The sequence below is a fragment of the Mus caroli genome, unplaced genomic scaffold (genome assembly GCF_978045245.1).
Source record: "Mus caroli unplaced genomic scaffold, Mus_caroli_1 scaffold_11, whole genome shotgun sequence".
Classification (NCBI taxonomy): Eukaryota; Metazoa; Chordata; class Mammalia; order Rodentia; family Muridae; genus Mus; species Mus caroli.
In genome coordinates this window covers 68151509-68175772 of record NW_028227266.1, presented here as the reverse complement: position 1 = coordinate 68175772, position 24264 = coordinate 68151509, and the positions used below count along the sequence as shown (strand labels likewise).

General features: G+C 46.4%; 1 protein-coding gene across 2 annotated transcripts in view; it reads right to left on the bottom strand.

Annotated features, from left to right (window-relative positions):
- Positions 1-24264, bottom strand: part of Anxa2 (annexin A2) — a 39072-nt gene that overhangs the window by 5700 nt on the left and 9108 nt on the right. For both annotated transcript variants that reach the window (XM_021171402.3, XM_029481950.2), the window contains exons 2-8: positions 22827-22892; positions 18827-18926; positions 10038-10132; positions 6189-6302; positions 3011-3101; positions 2221-2300; positions 897-956 (exon numbers count right to left, since the gene is read on the bottom strand). In XM_021171402.3, coding sequence (XP_021027061.1) covers positions 897-956; positions 2221-2300; positions 3011-3101; positions 6189-6302; positions 10038-10132; positions 18827-18926; positions 22827-22874 — 588 coding nt within the window. In that variant the 5' untranslated portion in view covers positions 22875-22892. The remainder of the gene's footprint in view (positions 1-896; positions 957-2220; positions 2301-3010; positions 3102-6188; positions 6303-10037; positions 10133-18826; positions 18927-22826; positions 22893-24264) is intronic.

Here is a 24264-nt window from a genome sequence, read left to right as displayed (position 1 = left end):
ATACTTGAGCACTCCCCAGACTATATTAAAATGGAGGTGCATGATTTTGTCTGCAGCTATTATGACTTGCTTGCTTTAAGACAACCAAACAGCTGACCCCTCTGGGTGAGGCACACCTAGTTCGCAGCTATCTAAATTAGCTTTATGAGGAAGCCACAGGCCCCTTCCCCACTGAGTGGAGCAGGGAGCCTTCCTAGCCTGGTGTGCCTACCTCATCTGCTCCGGCTTTCCTACCAGCTTAGTGTCAGGACCTAGCACGTCTGTGGAGTCAGAGCCTGAATGAGCCAATGGGAAGTGGGTACAGAGCTGGTAACTGACCCAGGCATTACAACTACGGTTCCTAGAAACAAACCACATATTCTCAGATGGGCTGAGGCTTTAAAAGGCCCATTCCTCCCTTAGAAGGGATATCTCTTAGTTTTACCCCTCCCACGGCTGTGGGCTGGATTCATGGACACACTTCTAATGATGAGAGTATGACAAGAACGTGTGACACTTGAGACCAAGTCATAAGAGCATGAGGGCTTCTGGATCCCTCTTGGATCACTCTAGGGAGGGCAGCGGCAATGTTGTCAGGGACATTTCAAGCAGCCTGTGGAGGCCTACATGGAGGAGTGCTAACATCTCTTGCCAACAGTAAGTCACACATGAGCCACGTGGGAAAGAACCCTTTGACCTGGCCATGCTCTCAGTAATTACAGTCCTAACCAACGTCTTGTCTACAACCATATGAGAGACCTTGAGCCAGAATGATCTGATCAACCCAGTCTCCATCCCTGACCCAGAGGATCTGAGAGATAACAAATGTTAGTTTGAGGTTATTCATTGTACATAAAGAAATAGTTGCGTGCGATACAACCCCTCCAAATACACACGCCAGGAAGCTTGGCACATACCCGGGCATCCTGGTCAATCAGCTCGTAGTCAATAACTGAACCATCCTCTGCTCGTCTGCCCTGTAGGGGAAAAACAAGAAGGACCATCAGTTTCCTCTCCAACCTGGGTGAGCCATAACCTCATTCCTGAACGAATACAGCATTTCACATGTCAATCTAGACAAGGCCAAGGAAGAGAGAGATGGTCAGGGAAGGAAGCGGGTACGCTATGTCTCACCATTGCTAGCCAACCCTGGGTACCCAAGCCTGAGTGAGGATCTTACTGAATTCATGACCCACGTCCCAGAGAAACTGAACCCATCTAAGTCTCGTCCGTCAAGCTGGGTATAACGGTGAGATTCATGGCAACTGAGAGTGCCGTGATGATACAGTATGTAAATGAAGGGAAGAGCTATTGTAGTAAACAGTAGGCTGAGCCCAGAAGTGCTAGGACGGGGCCTGAACTGAACCCTCAGGAACCGGCAGTATGGTGGTGGCTGGGGGTGTTCTGCATTCACAGGCAGAAGGGGAACAGGTCTACAGGTGAGTGGTACAACACCCAGGGCCATCACAGAGCAGAAAGAAAGAAACACAGTGATGAAGATGGAGGTTCCCAGGCCCAGGGTGAAAGTGGTGGGGCTTTCTGGAAAGGAACAGCAGCTATGGGTTTTGGTCAAAGAAGCAAGATACAAGTAGATTCTAAAAGGACCCAGAGTCTGCAGTGCCTGAATGGGGAGCAAATGAAGACAGGAGAGTCACAGAGTTGTCACTGTCATGGAGATGCAAGTGGGCCAGGCTGCAGCACACTCCTCAGTCACTTGCCACAGGGCTCCCTGAGAGAATTCCCTTCCCTTGACAGACTGGTGTTTAGATGCATGCCGGCCGGAACTAGAGATTCACGGGAGACATGCCTTACATCTACATTGATGCGGTAATGTTAGCAAAGCACCTCAAAGACCCACACATATGCCAAAGGACTAGTGAGGCAAGGTTTGCATGTGCGCGCACACAAGTGAAAGGTGAAAGGAACAAGGTCACGTTAATGCGTCCGCTGTGGCCACAAATAGAGGCAAAGTGACCTTCCTTTAGTCACTCGGTGCAGGTTAGCACAGAAATCCAGGCCAGAGCTTGGGAGCTGCCCACCCCTCCCCTGGCCCCGGCGTCCAGTTGTCCACACGGTTCTGCAGGATAAGAAATCCTATTAACAAATATGACAGTTCTGCAGAGACGGGAGTGCAGCGGAATTTCTGAGCAGGCACAAGGATTTAGTTAATTCCCTCCCCAGTATAGAAGGAGCTGAGCCTGCTGTGGAAGGAGGCAAGGGGTGGGAGGGAGAGAGACCAACCTTGGCAAGGGCGACCATCAGCTTTCGGAAGTCTCCAGATGTGTCAGAGATGATGTCCTTCTCCAGATCAGTCTTGTACACTGAGGAGACAACACATCTGGCTTGACGCCTCCCGCAGGCACACCCAAGCACCCACTACAACTGTCTGTCACCCACCGAGTTTCAAAACGCAGGCATTGCTGTGTTAGTGTGGAAATAGCCTGAGTCCCCAACTGAGGATGGAGTTTCTAGAAGGGGGTCTCCTCACATGAGATCAAATCTAGGGTGACTGTCAGTCTAACGGACAAACAAGCCTAAGTCAAGCCCAGGGGTCCCCAGGTTCTCTTTAATCAGCGAACTCGTCTCTGACTAAAATATTGTTTCTCAAGCTGCTAAGATGGCTCAGTAGATAAAAGTGCTTTTGGCCACATCTGATGACCCGAGATCCAGGCACCGGACCCCCTCACAGTAGAAGGATAGAATCAGCAGCTTTGAGGGTTGTCCTCTGACCTCCACGACTGTGCCTAATGTGCTAAGGGTGTGCTTGAAACCCCAGTGCTGTGGAGGCAGAAGCAGGAGGCATCCCAGGACTCACTGGCCAGCCAGCCTCGACTAATTGGTATGCTCCAGGCTTAGCGAGAACCTTGTCAAAATGCAGGTGGATGGCTCCCAAGAACACCCCCTGAGGTTGACCCTTCTCTTCATACTCATGAACGCAAGCATGCACGGAAGCACACATGCAAGAGTGCACCCGGGGATGCACACACACGCTCTGGGCTAAGAGGGTGGGTCTCAGAAGCAGGCTACTCACTCTCCTTGTACACTCTGTTGATCTCTTGCAGCTCCTGGTTGGTTCGTGAGCAGATGATCTCAATGAGGGAGTCCTCGTCAGTCCCCAGGCCCTGGGAAGCAAGACGCCCAGACATCAGCAGCCTCCCTCACCTCATCAGCAGCCTCTCTCAAGGCTGGCCTCCGTCAAGTAAAAGGCAAACAGATAGCTCTGTCAGGGTCACCTGCCCCTCCTGAGCAGCCTGTGCTCTGCTCTTCAAGCACTACATAAAGCTGCCTTTTCTTTTCTTTTTCACATCACCAGATCCCGAGATGTTGTAAAAGCAGAACATCTATATTCTACTATGTTCTTGAAAAATGAATGAGAAGAGACAGCCTTGTAGTATCCCTGGGCGCCAGAGGAGGCCGTGGGGTTCCGACTCGCTATCTGTCTTTCTTAGTTCCTATCTCAGCCACCCACTATTTTAATAAACAGGAAATAGTTGTCTTCATTGACCAAGAAATGGTGTGGGGCCGCTGTCAGCAGCTGCCACAGATTAGAACATCTCCTTAGCGGAAAGGTGCTAGTTAGGATGAAAATTCGCTTCTCTTCTTTGAAACGCAAAAATGGCTTAATGTTTAAAAAAAAAAAATGCATCCTGTTACTTCCATTTTTGCTTGATTACTCTGCACTTTTCAGGTATTTAGGAAGAAGGAATAACAAAAGTGCTAAATAAGCCTAGAGGCTAGCACTTTATTAGGAAATGAGAGTTTAATGAGTGGGATATTTGAATTTAATATATACACTTTTGAGCGTGCTAGGGAGCTTGAAAGGACTCAATGAAACGTGTATTTCAAAGCTGGCTTCCTGATCAAAGTCAAGGCTTAATAACAAGGGTCTTCTAGTACATGTCTTCTCGAATATAGAGGTACCACTTTGAACTAAGTAGAATTACAACTGTTTAAAATGTAAATCAATTATAAGGTGTTAATACAATAAGAAAGGTACTTACCCACATGAAAAGTGTGTCAGCTATTAATTAAACTTATTAGAGAGTAGATGCCCCTTTAAAATGTGCCTTGTATAATCTAAGCTAAGCCCCGGGTTAATAGTTAATTTTGAATCTTAGTCTTAATCTCATCTTTGACTCTTCTCCCCGGGATTTTAATCATAGTTTTTTTTTCCACAGGTTCCAGTGAAACCCCAAATTCTTCCCTTGTTAGCCAAAGGTCTACATAGCACTCTGAACCTCTCAAGGGGTGTGCTGAGATGATCACGGAGCATCTCTGAGTATTTCCAGGGAGAGGCAGGCTTTTCAAAGATGACAGAAATAAAGTCTAACTCATGTGTCAGAAGAAATCCTGGGTCCTGACACCGAGGGAAAGTGAGCCGAGCGCAGTATCTCGCCTCCCATCGCCCACACATCGGAGAAGTCTAATAGGGCTTTATCTCCACTTTCAAAGGTGACCTTGGCAATTTCTAAAACTTGGCCCAAGCTTTCCACAGCTTAAGAATAATTCTTATCACAGGGCCAACCTCTCCTGTGACATATGGCAAAACACTGCCACTGGTATTGCCCGATGTGGAAACAGATTTTTTTTTTGAAAGCATCATTTTTGCTAACGTCACTTGAAGATCTTCGGAAGAGTCACTCAACCATGATAGCTAATGGAAGAGCTGGCGTCTGGTCAAAGATGGTGCAGTTAAAGCGCCTTTCCTTGGACCCAGTTACTTGGATTAGTGGAGTGACTGACAGCTCACACAGGTCTGCTTTAAGTCAATAATAACTCGACCATAGATACCAGTGAAATCACATAAATCTCAACTAAGTGGATTCTTGACAAAAATAAGATGAACTGATCCAAGTGTTGATAGTTAAAGAAACCTGGGGAAAGATTGGCTTACACATGACCCCAATGGCCCAAAGGCTTGGCAATCTCAGGAATGCTACCATCATCAAAGCTGTTGTTGGCATGAAAAGTACACTCTCCTTCCCTCCTCCCCCTCCTCCTCCTCCTCCTCCTCTTCTTCCTCCTCCTTCCTCTCTCTCTCTCTCTCTCTCTCTCTCTCTCTCTCAGGTCTCAGGTATCCCACCCTGGCCTTAAACTCCCAATACAGCCAAGGATCATCTTGAGCTTTTGATCCCCCTGCCTCCACCTCTGGAGTGCTAGGATTATTAGCCTGCACCCCGTGCCTGGTGTGTCACGGCACTGACTGGTATCTCCTCTGCATTACAGCCTGCCTAGCATGCCACTATACTAGCAAGAGCTATGCTGATGACCTAAAAAAGAGACAGAGAGAGATTTGACAAATCCTACAGTGGCTCTGGGCTATCAGTTCCAGGGTTCTGGTGGTACTTTACGTGTGAAGGGGCCTCATTCCTGGTGTCTTCTCCAGAAAAGATGACAACCCAACAGGGTGACATACAGCTTCCCCTCATTGAAGATGCCTTACCAAGAAGTACCAGCAGAGGGCAGCCTCAGATTATCCAACATGTCACAAGTACACAGAGAAGGGGCCCTGAGCTTTGCTGTGGCAGACATTTGTCTATCTCTTACATTTGAGTAATACTGGGTAGCTTAGGTGAGCACAAAATCCAAGGGCGTTTCTAAACTAGAATTTACTAATTTAACCTCAATTCCCATGTTCAAAATAGCTTTGCAAAGTCAAAACTTAGATAACAATATTATGTCCTGCAGAAACTTCCCATTGGATTCAGGTGCCAGTCCCACCTTGGTATCGATCCTCACCTGCACTGCATTGCTGATTTTTGGACTAAATCCAAATTTTGGCCCAGCAACGGATGGGGGGGGTGGGGAGGGGGAAGCCAGAGGAAGCAGCATCCAGGAGGGCATGGGCAGAATCTGCAAGCTTTACTGAACAAAAGCTGTTTTTCTTTCTCCTTAATACCACACATATCCTCCTTAAAAAGGAAGTGCAATCAAGGAAGCAGTTTTCCCAAGAGGCATTCCAATCGCCCAGGTGCCGAGTCTCAGCAGCTGCTAGCCAGCCTCTCAGCATCAGGAAATTTCTTTGCCGTCATTAAAAAAGAGAGAGATTGAAATATTTTTGGTTCAAATCCTGACAACTTATAGCATTGGGGGGAAATGACTTCAAATAAGACTCCAACACAACTGACAATCACCTAGTTACACTCAAAAGGCTGTAATTCACAGACACTAATGGGCAGGTTGACGGATGACACCCCACACATGTTTACCTTCATGGAAGCTTTTAGTTCCGAAGCATCATACTGGGCAGGTGTCTTCAATAGGCCCAAAATCACCGTCTCCAGGTGGCCAGATAAGGCTGACTTCAGCGCTGACGGGAGCTCCTGTAAAAGGGAGATGTCTCAGAGCTGCTTGGAACCAACGTCCACTCTGGAACCAGCGAGACAGAAATAAGATGGCTCTATCTAAAAAGCAGGCTATGTGTGAGTCTTTGACCACTCTGCGGTCTGGGGAGAACTTCCTCGTCCCCTACATCAGACCAGGAGGGCAGAAACCACGTGGTAAGGAAATCCACTAACACCCAGGCTGATCACTAGATAGAAACTGCTGTAGCTGATAGCTCCTGAGAGGAGAGCTAAGAGTGGAGTCTCAGGGAGACGCGGAGAGTCCCAAGGTCACTTTCCAAGGTCACTTTCCAAGTCAAGCTGAAAAGAAGTGAGGCAGAAAGACCAGTGGAGTCCTGCAGGTCTATAGAGGTCCCAGGGAAGGCGTTTGTGATGCTGTTCTAGGGTGGGACCTTGTAGCCTGCAGCTAGCTGTGCTAGCGAGGCTGGAGTGGGGGTGGGTGCTGAGCTTTCCCTATGTAAAACACTGCACCTCGCCCTGAGCCAACTCCCATCTCCTCCAGGTTGGGGCGATGAAGAATATGATGTGAACTCCAGCCCCTCGGAGTCCCTTTCAACTTCCTGTTGAACAATGTCATCATCATGCCACTATCATCATGAACACACAATCTTAATAAAGTCGGAGGTCTGAGGCAGCACTCAGATATGTAGACAGATATCCTTAATTCAGGGTGGCTCTTAAAGATATTTCCTCGGGGATTGGGTACTCACTAGCCATGGGAATGGACGAGGCCACAGCTGCACTGAGCTGAGCTGCATTTATTTTTATGTGGTGTACGTGTGTGTGTGTGTGTGTGTGTGTGTGTGTGTGTGTAGGAGCATATGTGGGTAAAGGTCACAGAACAAGCTTAGGTGTCATTCCTCAGGTGCCCTCCACTTTCTGGTTGAGATAAGGTCTCTTGATGGCCTGGAACTTGGCCCTGTAGGCTGGCTGGCCAACAATTTCTGAGGCTCCACAAGCCTCTAAAGGTGACATACAGCAAGTGTCAAGAAGGTCAGACCTGAGCAGGGCGGTGGTGGCGCATGCCTTTAATCCCAGCACTTGGGAGGCAGAGGCAGGTGGATTTCTGAGTTCGAGGCCATCCTGGTCTACAAAACATGAGTTCCAGGACAGCCAGAGCTATACAGAGAAACCCTGTCTCGAAAAAACCAAAATAAATAAATAAAGAAAGAAAGAAAGAAGAAGGTCAGACCTGGCGTGGATGCAAGCAAGCATTGGGCCCACCCCATTCACCTTCTTCTTCTGGCTTCTGATGCCCTAACCATGCATGGGAGGTAGGAGGGTCTTTCTAAAACAACACATACCAATTATAACACCAGCTTTCCAAATTGGAACCCTGAGGTTAAGTGACTCCCAACTTGGTCTGCCCTTGACACTCCTCCCCCCAACCTCCATCTCTGCTCTCACCTCAGGGGACATCTGGGCACCTACTGGATTTTTCCACTTTGACTTGAATTGCTCAGAATGCCCAGTATAGGACTCAGCACAAATAAAAATCCCAGAAGGGATCAATAGAACAATGAGTGTTCTCTGCGTAGAGAAACCTTGTGTCTAGCACTAGTTTGAAGGGACAAAGCATAAAATGCAAACTTCCTCCCTGTGTCCCTCTTTTACTAGCTGTGACAGTATCTGCAGCAGCTCACCACCTGGGCAGGGTCCCTTTGTCCCTCTAGACCAGTGGTTCACAACCTTCCTAGTGCTGCAACCCTTTAATAGGGTTCTTTGTCCTGGTCAGAAATGCCACGGTGATCCCAGCCACAAAAGTATTTTTGTTGCTACTTCATAACTGTGTGTTTGCTACTACTCTGGGTCATCATGTAAACATCTGTTTTCCGATGGTCTTAGGTGAGCCCTGGGAAAGGGTTGCTCAACCCCTGAAAGAGATCATGACCCACAGACTGTGAACCACTGCTGCAGACCATATCTTGACAAACAGTGCACCTAAAACAATACTAGGACGTCCTTTAGAAAATTACCTCAGGCAGTTGCGGCATCTTCCTGTGACAGATAATCACCCTGGACCATTAAGTATCATCAGGGCAGTGGGCTGTCCTTAGCACGTGCTAATGCCTGTGTGTTTGCTGACCCTTCTCATGATTCTAATAATGTGTTTACTCCAACAGGCTCTGAAGGATCTGCGTTCTCCAGCTACCTAACATGTGTGCACACACAGTTCCAAGGCCACAATGAATGAGCAGTTATTTCCTTCAGTCCAGAATAGTGGATCTCCTGTTCCAACGGGAACTTGGCTCTTGCGGCTCTCAGATCCTTTGGGAAAGCTAGAGACATAAAACACTCCCTTCTGAGCCTCACTGCAGAAGATTAACACACGTCATACCGTGAAAGGAGAATTGTAACGTGTGTGGGATGAAGGGAGCTAGCTGCTTTCCCATTTACGTCCTTTCCCAACTGCTTTGGAGCATGGAGGACAGAGCTTCAGCCAGGCTTGACCTGGAACTCCCAGGACCTGGTGGTCACGCCAACTCCAGGAACACACAGTTTCTCCTGGCATTCTTTCAGGTCAACGCTACTGTGGCGGGGAGTGAAAGCCTCAAGTCAGGCGGGAGCTGCATGAGGTCACCCTGATGGCATTGTCCGAATATAAGTCAAAAGCTTTTAATAGCAAAGCGTTAAGATTAAGTAGCATATCCTGAAAGGTAAAATGTCCTAGTGCTGTGGGAAACTAAGGTGGACAAGACGGGGCCTGCTTTAGCCACGAGTGGATAAGCAAAGGAAAAACACACACAGAAAACTCCATAAACACTAGGAGCGAAGCCTATTGAAGATAGCAGGCTGGACCACAGCACTTCAGCCAGGCTGAATCTGAAGACACCGTGTGTGTGTGTGTGTGTGTGTGTGTGTGTGTGTGTGTGTGTGTGTGTAATTTAGAGCTCTCTGAATCAGTTAAATTGACTGTCTGGGGAGCCCCAGGAATCCTTTCTAGCGTCCCTAGCACTGGGGTATTTAGCTCGTTTAACGTGGATGCTGAAGATTGAACTCAGGTACTCATGCTTGTGTGACAAGCACTTTACCAACGGAGCTGTCTCCCCAGCCCCTCCGTGTAAATGAGAAGCACACGTTAGGATTCACGCCCAGTGGAGGAAACCATTCTGAAATTACATTCACAACACCTGACGAAGAAGCCAGAGAAGCCATGAGAGGAAGTGAGTTGCTACCTAAGCACAGCAACGACATAGAGTCAGCACATAAACCAGTGGGACCATTGCTTCTCTTCCTTGTCGTCTATTCCAGAATGCCTCCCTCGTGTATTCCAGGATGTCACCTTTCCATTCTACCTCCCACGGGTGTACCTATGTAAGCAGCAACCCTCTCAAGGATGTAAGAGGGAAACCTTGGACATCCAAGAGTTCTAGAAGGATCCTTTTGGTTAAAGAAGATCCACAACTCACAAAAAGAAAAAGTAATGATGGACGGGGGCAGGGGTGGAGAATGGCTTAGCAGGTAATGGTGCTAGATGTAAAAAAAAAAAAAAAAAAGCCAGATGCGGTAGCACACATCTGTATCCCCAGCATTTCTGTGACAAGATAGAAATTGAAGACAGGGAAACATCTGGAAGCTTTAGGGCCTGCCACCCTACGGTATGCAGGGCAACACAAACAAGGGACACACACACTTATTAATTAAGAACAGAACAGGCAATATCTGAGAACATTAACTCAACAAGGCCTGCCCTCCACGCTAAGGTTCCAGTACCTTTTTGGTCCTTCTCTGATAGGCGAAGGCAATGTCCTGCCTCTGCACATTGCTGCGGTTTGTCAGGATGTTGACAATGGTGACCTCATCCACTCCTGTGGAGAGACAAGTTATGAACAGTTACCCCACCACACGCTTTAGGAGACGTTCACACAGTGAAATCCACATACTCTCTCCCAAACCCAATACTAGAATGTCACGACTAGCTCATCCCAAACACAGGCACCCTCATTACCTTCTTCCCCAGAAAGCCTTGGACCTTGGGCCTCAACCCTTTAAATATTTGCACTTAAAAAGCTATTTTATTCATGAATTGGTTTCCAAAATCAACAGTGGGAGGTACACGTGTGGAACTCTGGCAGTCAGATGGAACGAACAACAAAGATTTTAAATGAAGGTCTCCAAATTGCCACTTAACTGGAGAATTAATAGACAGAACCTTCAAAATGAATTAATAGAGACAATTATTTATATTTATTGCAAGATTATGGCTGTATAAATGGCTAGGTATAATTTTTATAATTATACCAGCTGTCATGACAAATGAGTCAGGCTTAATATGGCAGTTATATTTTAATAGCTAATTGATTAATAGAACCACACTTATTGAAGACGAGATTGTCTCACAAGGAAAGTATACATCCTATGCTTTCAATCTTCAATAGGTGACTTTAATAATCAATTTTACAACTGTATTAAAAAAGAATAAGTGCTTTAATCTAAATTAAATCTAAATTGGGAGTTTTGAAGTGCCACCCAAATGTTTCAGTACCTATTTTAATTGGAACATGTGTATTTACAAAGATAAGCAAGGTTCGAGGTATCTGAAAGTTTCCAATTTTTATATCAGAAATAGTCCTCACATGTCATTTAACTCAGCAAAGCTCAGTTTTGAGGATTCGGGCAGCAAGAGAGCTTTCCGCTGTCTGACTATGAACTTTGCCCAATAAAAGGAAAAGCCTTTGCCATGACTGGGTGGGCAATTCCAGAGTCTCTAAGCACACAAGGTCACTTACAGACTGCACCCATCTTGTCTTACAGAAAGTCAGAGGCATCCCAAAGCACTTGGAGCCCAGAACTATGATGTTTGGGTGGCAGAACAATGAACAGTTGGACAGGGGAAGCATCCTGATGCTTCACGCGCATTTACAACGTGATAATTTCCGGGTATAAAAAGAAAGATGCTTTAAAACGTTTATGTACTCATTTCCAAGTGGGGCCACATACTAACAAATGTCTAGCACTCCACCTATGATTTTAGAGCAGTCAGTGTGAATACAGAAACCCTATTGCTAGACACTGGGTTGGGTTTGAGGATACGGATTATCACCCTTGTATGTCCAATAAAGGACTGATTAAATAATCTCATTTTGTCCACATGCTGGAATACTATGCTATGTATGTGGTCATTTAAAATAGAGCAAGGAAGTACTAACTGATTTGGGGAAAATACTCAACATACAAACAAAAAAGCATGCTTGTAAACCAGAGTGCCCAGTATAATCTGAATTTTATTTATTCTTTTTTGAGGGTTTTGCTGTTGTTGTTGTTGTTGTTGTGCTTTTGTTTGTTTGTTTGTTTTTCAGTTTTTTTGGTTTTTGGTTTTGAGACAGGGATTCACCCAGCTGGTCTCAAATTCACAGAAAATCTGCCTGCCTCTGCCTCTGCCTCCTGCCTGCTGAGATTAAAGCTGTATGGGTATACAAAGAAACCCTGTCTCGAAAAACAAACAAACAAAACCAACAAAGGAATATGGATCTGTGTAGAAGGCTGGATCTAGAAGCAGATTTATCAAAGGTTTCGCCGTATCATGCTGATGACTACAGAGAAACTGAACAGAGATTGTCTACAAGTGGGCAGCTCTGGACCCTAAACCCTCTAAACCCTCATCTGCATCAGTGCTGTGTCACAGGTAGTTGCTGGCATGTCTCAAGAAGCCCAGCATTCTCTGGGCTTATGTGCCTTGACTGGCACATAAGGCATAACCTATGCCAAAGCACAAGAATACCCATTGGTGATATTATCTTTAAAAAAAATTATTTATTATGTATACATCATTCTGCCTGCATGTATGATCGCAATCCAGTAGAAGACACCAGATCTCATTACAAATGGCTGTGAGCCACCGTGCAGTTGCTGGGAATTGAACCCCTGGAAGAAGAGACAGTGCTCTTAACCTCTGAGCCATCTCTCCCGGTGATATTATCTTTAGACCACTATTGCTTCTCCTTGGCCTGACATCCCAGTGGGTGAAACAGTTTGTTCCTGTGGAAAACTATCCAGCATAGCTTGAAGCTGCAGGGATCAAGAAGCCATTGGCCACCACAGTCTAAATACAGATGAAAGAGGTGGGGCAAACACTCAGCCATCCAGGTGGGCAATGTAGTCAATACTGATGGCCATGCCTTCAAGGTTAGCTCCAGAAATTAGAGGATAAGGCTCTGCATCTATGCACTGGGTTCTTTCCAACTTCTCACTCCCCACCATTTAAGCAAGGACTGACTAGGTAGAAGGATCTGAGATCTAAAGAAACTGTGGGCCAGACGAAAGCGTCCACAGATCCCCCTACAGCTGCATCTACAGGGGGCTGTGAATAGCTCAACTTGGGTACTAGGAACCAAGCTTGAGTCCTCTGCGAGGGCAGCGAGCATTCTTACCTGTTGGGCCCTACTCAAGTGATCTTTGTAAAAACTTATCCAACAGACTCAAATTTTACAGAAGTAAAGCGGCCTAAGCCCAACAAAGATCCAAGATGTAGAGACACACGGGTGCAGGGTCGCAGTTAAGCATGTTTTCCTTGGATGAAGATGGTTGGCTAATCTAATCACCTGCATATTTTCAATATTCCAATTGAAGACATGGTAAAAAAAAAAAAAAGGTCCATCGTTGTTCTAAGCAGAGTCTACCTGAGGGAGGTCTTTGCATGACTGACAGCTGAGTTCCAGCAGAGACTTTGAGGGGCCGGGTCTTCTCAGCTGCCCACCATATTTTTCAAGCATTAAAAAGGTTTCAAGCATTGAATCCAAACCCACAAAGCCCGCCCTGCTCTCTTCCTCTCTGCGGGCAGAAATCCTTGGCCCGCTCTGGACTCCGGCATTCCATGGAAAATGCGTGTCTCCACTGTCTCTGGCAGGGAACCAAGAACCCTCTGGAACAGGATGCTGATTCACAACACCAGAGACATGCTGACTGCACAGAGAGTGGATTCTGTCTGGCTGATGAGGGCTCAAGAGGCCTCGGGGTGGGAGCTGTCTGGTTGGAAAGAAAAGGAAAATTGCTTTATCTAGTTGGGGGCGGGAGGATAGGCCTACAGCTCAGATTGCTGGCTATCTTGAGATCTTTGGCTTAGAAGAAATCATCTGTCTTCACAAAAGGGCCTGAAGTATGCCAGAGAGGACCGGGCCAGGGAGTCAGGATCTGAAATCACCTAGGAGACAAACCTCTATGCATGACTAGTGAAGGGTGACCTAGGTAGGATTGACTGAGGTGGGAAAACCCCACTGTAAATATGGACAGCACCATCCCATTGGCGGAGGTCCTTGAGCACTGTGAGGGGAGCACCAGTATTCCTCGCTCTGCTCCATGCCTGGTGCAGTGTGGCTGGGCTATACATTCCTGCTGTCCTGCCTTCACCGCCATGATGCACTATACTCTCTGACTGTGAGCCAGAGGAAACCCTCTCTCCCTTAACTCGCTTTTGTTCGGCATTTTGGCCCAGGGATGAGACAGTGCCAAATACAGGAGGTCTCTGCATAAGCAGGGGAGGCGATATTCTGAAAGGTACCTGGGACTCAAGCATATACGACCTTGGGGCTCCATGCTTCTCTCTCTGCACCTGGCTTTCCCAGATAGAAAACAGGGACCATCGTAAGACTTAGGTTGCTAGGACACAAAAAAGACTGACGGAATGATGGGAGGCAAGTCCCTCCCTTGGCTTCTCAGACCCAGACTCAGCCGCTGCCTGGATTCAACTATTGGCCTATGAAAAGACAGGGCAGAGAGAAGCCCAGGCCATGTTTGCTTATAGCTTCCATGAGGTTAACAGTGCAGTTTCCATGTGAACAACGGAAGCTCCAGAGAGCTGAGACAGGAATTGGATACCCAGGGGAGGGGCTGAGGAGCATCAGGCCTCTGACAGGTGTGCTATAGTTGAGGGACAGAGACCCGGTTCAAGGACGGCCTAGCTCCACGGAATACCCAAGAAGGCACTTTAGCCCAAAGATCAAACTTCTATTCCCATTCTGTTCTGATGTCACCTCGGCTAGGTTTCTTAGATAGGACCTAAGGCCTAGTCTCCTTTGTTATCAGTATGGGATGCATTTGTCATCTAAAAACCCAGGCTTGGGGGTATAGCTCAGTAGGTAGAATGGTTGTCTAGCATGCAAGCCCTGAGTTTGGAACCTAGTGCCACATAAACTGGGTGTCATGGCACATCCTTGTAATCCTAGCACTTGGGAGGTGGAAGCCAGAGGATTAGAAGCTTTAAGTCATCTGTGGCTACATGGCAAGTTCTGCGATACAAGAGACCCTGACTTAAAAATAATTTAAAAAAAAAAAAAAAAAAGCCCTTCGAATTCTCAGAGAATAATCTAGTGTGTTTCTAAAATTCCACCTAGAACCAGTAGGAAAACACAAAGAAATAATAAAAAAAAAAAGTAATGTGTGTACAATGTGGGCACCTTTTTATGCCCTGGTACCCTAGTTGCCTCAAAGAACAGGAAAGGAAAAACCTGAACAGCTGTAACAACGGAACCCTGCAGGCTCACCCTTCACTCAGCCCACCATGCAGATGCCAGATTAGAATCTGGTTTCTTCCAACGTTCGTGGGTGAAACTGGTTTTTGGATCCCCTCAGTAGAAAGAAGAAAGGGCTGAGGAGGGAGAGGCAGCCAATGAAGCCAGCAATGAAAGAGCCCTGGGCACTCCCTCCCCAGTGCTTTGCAGCCACCTGGTTCCTGCACAGCTATGCAGACAATGCTCTTAGACAGGAATGCTGTGCTCAGGCGTTAAAGCAGCTGTGAAGGCTCAACAGGGTCTGACTCTGAGAACAGCTGTCAGATGAGGGCTGGTTTGCAGTGACCCGGAGCCTCAAGCGAGAGGCCTCTGCAAAGGGAAGAGTGGGGCCAGTTTCCCTTCTAGTCGAACAATATGGCCCTGGGCCAATGAGTTACGAAGGACTTCTTCATGGGGTGCGCCCCACAGAGGCACCCCAATCTTACAAGAAAGAGGTTCTGCTCCCCAGCCAGTATGCCTCCTGGCACTTTCAAGAGAATACACTCCCTTAATTACTGCACCCAGCTGCTTGCATTCACCTGCAAAAGGGACCCAAATGACTTGTCCTGGCTCCCTTCTCCGCTACATAGGAGAGTGGTCTTGTAGCCTTGCTGGGAATCTTAGGTGGTTCTATTTTAAAATGTTAAGAAAAAAGAAACTCACTTCTATAGTTGGAATTCTTGCTCATGAAGAATTGGGGGGGGGGGGCTCGCCCTTCCGGAGAACACAAATACTGCTCAAATCAAAACTGGCAATAATAGAGCTACTCCCAGCCCTCCCCTCTGCAGACGCCAAAGCTGTTCAGATTCACTGGCACCAGTGCTAACTCCAGGGCTGTGCTGTTGCTAATTACCATCTATTTCATGGAGTTGAGATTCATCCTTTTCTAATTTAGCTGACTTTCCTTTCTACTTATTTGGACCCATATGGTAAACCATCCCCAGCTGTGTTGAACACTCCATAGTATATATTTAACCCAAGGCCAATCTAGACCAAGAAACTCCTACGGATCAAGTCTCAGAAACCTCTTGTTAATTAAGCAATATTACTACTTTTGCATGACTTAACTCAGCTTCTAACCAGACATAAATTAACATAAGGTATTACACCGTCCACCTCCGGGCCAGAGAGCAAATACAAAGCAACCATGCACTGGGTTTAGTTGATGCAAGAAGATACATTCAGTACCCCTCCGACTAGAATGGAAGAAGTTGGCTCACAAGAGGGAGCTAAATTCAGCTGGTGAAGGTGGGGCAAAGCTCACAGGGACTATTCACTTTTCTGGCAACACCCAGACCCTGTAATGAACCTGTGCTCCCTGTCCCAGAAGTGCATCTGTGCTTCCTCTGTGCTCTGACACCTGTACAACTTTTGAATGCTATGTGGGGGTTTTTAATCTCCTCACACAACCTCATGGCCCTGGGCATTTATAAAAGGTTAAGAAATAAAACCACGTAAAAAAAAAAAGAGAGAGACAGATCTAGAAGTTAGTAAGTATAGCATTGTGACAAGAAGGAGATTCCACATGAAGTGGAGACCCAGGAGACACTGAGGTGATCAGCCCTACACAGGTGTAGACACAGGGAGTCCTGGGGACACAGGGGGAAGACAATCAGATCAAAAGCTTGGGCTAGCCTAAGCCACACTGCAAGACCATGTCTGGGGTGTGGGGAAGGAGGATATTGGAGTAGAGCTATGCTTGGCAATTGTTAGGGACTCAGGGATAAAAAGTTCCACACCTCTGGAGTAGCAAAGGCAGATAGGCACCCACCATCTGCTTAGCAGAGGTCCTCAAACCTTCCTGATGCTGTGACCCTTTAACTCGGCCTCTCATGTTGTGGTGACCCCCAGACAATAAAATCATCTCATTGCTACTTTGTAACTATAATTTGCTACTGTTAGGAATCATAATGTAACTATATGATACACAGGGTATCTGATATACACTCCCTGTGGGAGTGGAGACATTCTGGCTGAGAACGGCTGGCTTAGGGCACTGTATGGAATAGGAGAAGAAGCTAGAAGAGGAAGCAGAAGGGGAATCCTGTTTAAAAGAGAGCCACCATAATGCCCAAAGGTGAGTTCTCACAGGCGGGCGCTGGGAGAGGAGTTACTAGGCAGAGCCAGATCTCTGTGCACTCTGCCCCTCCTAGTAACTGCACTGGTGTCTAGCCTCCTCTCACACCCAGTCCTCAGATTTCACAGCAATTATTCAGCCCGGGGCAATGGGCTCCGTGCTCCTCCCCTCCTCGCTCTGACGAGCCTGCAAGAGCCCAGCTCACCACCTCTGCATCAAATGCAAGGCCACAGGGAACTGGCAGCCATCCTTCAGCCCTTGGTTTGTGTTTCTACGGGACACTCAAGGTTTACTTCTGTTTCCTTTGATGTCAAGATAAAGCCAGCTCCTGATCTGAGGCGAAGGTGCTCAGGAGTGTCTCAATCACTCCAGATTCCTGTCAGCTCATTATCTAAGTGATGCTACTTATCTGAAATATCAGGGGCATGCATTTTTAAAAAGAATTATTTATTTATTTTGTGTATGTAAGTACATTGTAGCCTACACAGACATACCAGAAGAGGGCATTGGATCCCATTTACAGATAGATGTGGTTGCTGGGAATTCAACTCAGGACCTCTGGAAGAGCAGTCAGTGCTCCTAACAGCAGCCATCTGTCCAGCCCCCAGGGGCATGTTTTTAATGAGTTTGCCCTGCCTGTCTAGAAAGGCAATACATAGCCATCACAGATAATTTGGCAAACACAGAAACAGAATATATATTGAAAGCATAAGAGTCAATAATTCATAATTTCATAATTCAATTACCAATGCCTTTGATTTTCCCCCTTTTAAGTAAAAAATTATAACTGTCATAATAACATATGATATACTCGATTTTGTCTTTTTTTTTTCTGCAGAACTGAGAAGTTTAAGGTGAATGAATGTTAAAATGAGCATATTAAACTGCCAACATTGGTATATAAATATCTGCAAAATACACGTAAAATAATACATGTTAAATCTTATACTGTAAAGAGGAACAGACTTAAGAAAACTGTTACTCGCTAAAACCACTAGGCACAAAAAGTCAAGGACAACATGGAGCATTAAATGATGGGGGTTGGGTGGGATGAAGGCAAAAAGACACAGATGCCCCCACTAGTGCTGGACCACAACTGTGGAGGGTATCCGATGGCAGCAGGATCAGGCTGCACACTGGTTTTCACTCCTGGAGATGCTGCTCTAAGTCAACACAAAGGAATGAGTCTAATCCTAACCGCTGGCTGCTATGTCACAGAACTATGTCCAACTCCAAGTAAGAACCAAGGCCAGAAGACATGAAGCGTGTTAACTAGCTAGCTCTCAGTTGTGCCATATGTAAATTGGGAATGACACAACATGACACCTGAAATCAATCTGAGGGTCGGCTAAGCAGGAAGCTTCAGAGCGGCTCAATGCAGTATCTGCTCCTGGTGAGCACTTAATAAATATTGGTAAAGACGACCAAGATGATGATGGTGGTGATGACGTCAGACACTCCTGCCCACACAGGAATGTGGGGGCCCATGGCTCAGCCCTCGGGACTTTCTTGGCTTAGGGAACTACAGTGTTTTTCTGCTGACTCGGGGAAGGCCCGGAAGTGTGAGTTTTATTAATGTGTGAGTATCAGCTGTGGCCAGAGTTCCTCTGTGCAGTCTTTACATTCCAGTAGGCTAAGAGCTTTCTCATGCCGGGATAAAAAGCACCCTTTGTGCTAAGCTTGTAAAAGACACCATCTTTGTCAAATGACTTAACTATTAACTTGCAGGGTATGTTCTACAAAGGCAGGCGGAGAAACCGCAGAATCTAGGCGTGTCCAATGGTGAAAGAGGAATTGTTTTAAGAAAATAGATGATATGTAGTGAGTGTGTCTGTGTGTGTGGTGACTGAAAAAGGCATCTGATACTTTCACCGGTGGTTGTGACTCGGCTGCAATATGAGTTCAAGGCCGCCCTGACGTGGACAAGGCGCATGGCCTACCTTTGGTCTTGACTGCTGTCTCAATGTTCAGAGCATCCCTCTCAGCATCGAAGTTGGTGTAGGGTTTGACTGACCCGTAGGCACTTGGGGGTGTAGAATGCTGCGATGAGAACACAGATACAATCAAATTATACCCGGCACACCCTCGCATTGAAACAACACTTTTGAAACCTGATTCTGTGCTCTCGCTCCTCTTCACGATTCTAACCTCTTTCATACTGCGTAAATAGGTGTCCACAGACCATCACACACCAGTTGTCTTTTTTTTTTTAAATATATATATAAGAAGGTTCATTTTGATCCTGGGAATGCAGCCCAATAGCTGGAAGGCTTGTGTAGCATAACTAAGCTCTGACTTCCACCTCTCAGAACCACATACACTGGGCTTGGTAGCCCACACCTGTAATCCTAACACTCTGGAGGTAGAGACAGGAGGATCAGAAGTTCAAAGACATCCTATGCTACATTATGAGTTTGAGGCCAGCTTGGGCTACATGAGACTATATCCAAAAGAAGAAGAAGAGAGGAGGAGGAGGAGAAGTTTGCTTGCTTCTACAAAGAGCTGTCCTTCAAAGGCTCCACTAGTTTAGAGCATGCTGCTGTTCCTCCCCTCTGCATTTTATTTGTAGTGGGAGCTTCAGAGCAGAGGGCACCAAGCTGGAGATCTGGGATGAGTACCTAGTCAAGTTTCTGAAGAGAAAGAAAGTGGTCTAGCAAGAATTTGAACTAATTTAAACTGTGGAAATGCCTGGAAGATGAGTGTGCACTGCCGAGCCTTCACTACCAGCCTGTGCTGCCCAGATTCCCACTCTTTAAACAGTGGATGCCAGGCTGGGGGTGTGGGTCGGTTGGTAGAGTGTGTGTCCCAGCTGCATGGAGCCTTGAGTTTGACCCCCAGCAGCATAGGGGCGGGGAAAGGGTAGCTCCAGCACTGGGGAGTGGAGGCAGATGAATCAGAAGTCCAAAGTGCATGCTCTCTGAGCTGTGCAAGGGAAGGGACTTCTGCCAGCACTGTGCTGTGAGTGCCCACCTTGGTGCCACATCCTCCTTACTGTGACAAGTTCCTCTTCCTCTCCGTTCCACCTCCTCAGTGCTCCCCCTGCCTTCTCCAGGATGCCCCCTGCTTACAGGGCTGGCACATTTTCCTTATTGTCTTATAAATAGTCCTTCCTTTTTGGAAACCTGTCAGAGCCAACTACTTTTCCGGGCTGATAGATGGGAGCCTCTGCCCACTCCCCAAGCTAATGGCCGACTTCTCTATCTGTTCTCTCTTCTACTCACTTAACATCCCCCTTCCTTTGAATGTTCCCGCACGATAACTTGCCCCAAAATGAAGGGCAGACAATGAGTTTGTGTGATATGTCCTTGGTTGGTGGTGGTCCCAAATCCCCTACACAATGGCTCTTCATCCTGCAATGCCCCCTCACAGCCTCCCTGGTACAAACAACGAGTGGTGTTGTCACATGCTGATGATGTTCAACCTCAGAGCAGCTCCTATAGAGAGTCAGCTGGCTGTGGGGACGTCAGGGATTGCTGAGCCAGCCCAGCAACCACACCATTGGGTTCTTAGTAATGAAGCGACACGTGGAAACAACTGAGACACAACTCCAAGCGTCCCTCAGGATAAGCTAGGACTCTAAGTTCATAGTCAGACACCTGTTAATTGGGGCCAAATGGTAAAGCTGGTTCATATTTATAGTTCTGAAACAACACAAATGCATTAACAAAGTTGGTCCTTGCCTCATTTCCAGGCATGACCAATCTCATAACATAACATTACCATCTACAATGTTCACTGTAGCAGGATTCTAGCAGAACTGTTACATCTGGCCTGAATCTGGAATGATGGCACCTGGGCTTTGGGGGAGCCTTTGGCCAGTGGTTGTTGTCTGAGATTTTATAGAGTTATTCTTTTGAAGGACTCTCATGGCCTTTGAGGCATGCCTGGCAAACAGAATGGCTCTGCATGGCTAAGGATTCCTTAGGTGAGAGGCCTTTCAAGACAGCTCCTAGATCAGATAAGTTTTGGTATTCAGAAACTGACTTGCTAAAGGTGCCCTTTTGTGTAACAATAAAAAGAGCTTTCTGGAAGCTGTCAGTGCTCAGTCCTTGAGAGGCTGAACCCCTGCTGCTGAGAGGCCTAAATCCATCCTGTATTGGCTCTCTTTTCTTGAATTGATCAGTTGATCAATTGTCCCATGTAACCCAGAACACCAACAGTTCATGCTCAAAAAAATGAGGTAATTGAGTTAGTTGGGTCCCCTCCGTAGCTCTCCTGGGCATGCGGCCTGTGGTGTTGTGAGTTGGACACCAGGGGCTCAGGCAGGGGAACACTCTGGGAAGATGATGATGTGATGTGCAGGTTACATGAGAGACACTTCGACCGAAGCGCTTTCTGCAAACGTCCTCATTCTAAACAGGACCACCAGTCACTTATTGACAAGGGCAGGCAGCCAGTCATGCACCACGCCACACTTGGCTTCATTGATCAGATGACATGCTGTCGTCATATCAGTGAGTGGGAGAAAGGTGGGTGTGGGCCTGTGGTAGTTCTAGAAACATAAAGAAATGTCTATAAAACTCACTTGTCTGAATTTAAGTAATTTGGTAAAAGTGATCTTTCCTTCCCATAAAATATTGGGCAATGCGGGGCATTTTTTACTTTAGCTGGTTTAGTCCCATCTCTCCACACAGGGAACACGTACACCTGGGGCAGAGTAACTTAAAGAGATGACTGGAAAGCTCTCTCACAAAACTTCTTAAAAAGGGTGTCATGTAGTCCAGGCTAGCCTCCAACTTGATAGATAGCCGAGGATAAGTTAGAATTTTTAATCCTCCTGCCTCCATGTCCCAACGCTGAGGTTATAGATGTGTGCCACCACGCCTGACTTAGGCACTGCTGTGGATGGAGCCTATGGCTTCACACAAACTAAGCTAGGTATATACTCTACCAACCTGGCCATAGCCACAGCCACCTCTCATGAAACTTTATACCAAGAACAATCTCATTATCAAAAGGCATTAGATAAAATCCACTGGAGAAACAAATTACATAATGGCAAGACTTGTCTAGGCCCTACCAGCAGGCCACGTTCCAAGAAGAGGAAAGATTTCAATGAGGGAACAACAGAGGCTTTAATATTTCACACAGTCTGTGTTTGAACAGGCCCGTTCATTTGCACATCATGAGAGCAGGTTCCACAGACAACACAGAGGATCTTGTACACATGACCCAAGTTGTCACCTGTCTTTTGACAAATTTTAATTCTGAGCTCCCAGATAGACAAAAGGAAAACAACAAAGCCCTAGGATTAATGACATAAATTCAATTCTTTTAAAAATATACATTCTGATTTATTTTAGAGAAAAGATTTCCCGGGTGCTAGAGTAAAAATAGAAAAGCCAAGGCTTCTGAGGTCTATCCACTCTAACTGAGGAACTATCGTGGCTGGCAGTTGCTTTGAGAGAGAGTCACTTCTCTTTGGGGATGTGGCCATGATAGGTTCCATAGTCCAGTAGACGAAGACCCATGCACATATGGGCAGCACTGACTGAACTCAGTGGGTTAATAATAATAATAATAATAATAAGCCATTTGCCTAGAAGAATACCGCAGATATTCTAAGAAAAAGACATAAGAATTGTTTTTTGACATGCTTGAAGCTTATGATAAATAAAACCCTCAAGGGTTGACATTAAGAACTAGCATGTCATCAAAGCAGATGCAGTAAGTCCAACAAAACACAGTTCCAGCAAAGAGTTCCTTGCACAGATGCTGTCCAAGTCTCATTCGATGCCAAAAACGGTTTTAGCACCATGACATTTATTTCAAATAAAATTGCTAAGAACAGTTAAAGCAATGAGGAACCCAGGCACTGGGAGACGCCTAATAATGACTGAATTATGGCCCCATTTTCTTTGTATACACAGCAAGATTGTAACACAGTTCAACAGATGTCCAATTTGCGAAATCCCACAAAGTGAGTTTAGATGGACTTACATCACCCTCCAAGCTGAGCTTGCACAGGATTTCGTGGACAGTAGACATTTTGAAGAAAAGAAAAAGCTGAAAAAAAAATACAAAGTCTTTATTAAAAACACACACACACACACAAACTTCTTTTCCCTGAAGCACAGCAATTCATCACACTAATGTCTTCTTGGACCATTGCATCTGAGGCTGTTAAAGCAAGTGCTTTTTTAAAGCAGGCAATTCTCTGTCTTACCACTGGGAAAGTTAAAGCTTAGAGACAAGTGTCTTAGGTTGGGGATGGACTTCGGAGCTGCTCTGTCTCTTGCTCTGGTTAAACAGGACCTGGCAAATTCTGGTCTGCGAATGCAAAACCTAAAAGCTCCCCGTGGCAAACACCACTTGTTCAAACAGAAAACATGTTCTTCCATCAAAAGTGGCAAGCACAAGCCGGGCATGGTGGTGCATGCCTTTAATCCCAGCACTTGGGAGGCAGAGGCAGGCAGATTTCTGAGTTCGAGGCCAGCCTGGTCTACAGAGTGAGTTCCAGGACAGCCAGGGCTATACAGAGAAACCCTGTCTTGAAAAACAAACAAACAAAAAAAAAAGTGGCAAGCACATCAAAACTGCCATGACTTGTGTGTTGCTCACAGTGACTTCACATTGTAAGAAAGTCAAGAACTGGGCTCAATAGTGCCTCCATGTTGGCCCAAATGGAATCTTTTACAATTAGCCCCACAACTGTTTTTCCCAGTGACACTCGGAAGGTTCAGGGGCTAGACCATGGGTTCATCTATAACACGCTCACCTAATAAGTACAAGACTTTGGTTTGATCCCCAGAACCCATATGAAAAAGTCTGGGAATCTCGAAGCACTAGGAGGTGGGTGGCGGTGGGTGGATTTCTGGGGCTCCATGGCGGCCAGCCAGCCCAACCTAATTGGCAAGGCTCAAGTCACTGAGAGCCTTGCCTCAAAAAGCAAGGTGGATACCACCTGAGGAGACCTCTGACCTCCACTCACAAGTGCACCCAGGCCCATACATATGCACATGCATGCGTACATACGCAAAGAAGTTATTAAACTGTTCTTAAAATGCAAATAGACCAACTTTCTGATATGAACACATCTCTTTGAGGGCTGATCCTGCATTTAGGATTTAGAGCAATTGCAATGTCATCATCATCCCCTAAATACACTTCATCAGTCAGGCCTGCTATCCCGATGAAAGGCCTTTGCCTATTTGTGGAGGAAGTTCTTGGGACGGACAGCCCCACATGCCCAGCCCCCATCACCAAGATTGATTACTACTGAGACAAGATGAGTCATTCTGCATTGTCACACACACACCCCGAAAAGAAACAGCTACCTCCCCAAAAGGTTGCCAACAGTGTTTGCACCAGCAGTTGTCTTGGTACTTGTGGGAATTAAGCTCTCTATTCTGTTCAAGGAACTTGCTTTGCCTAAATG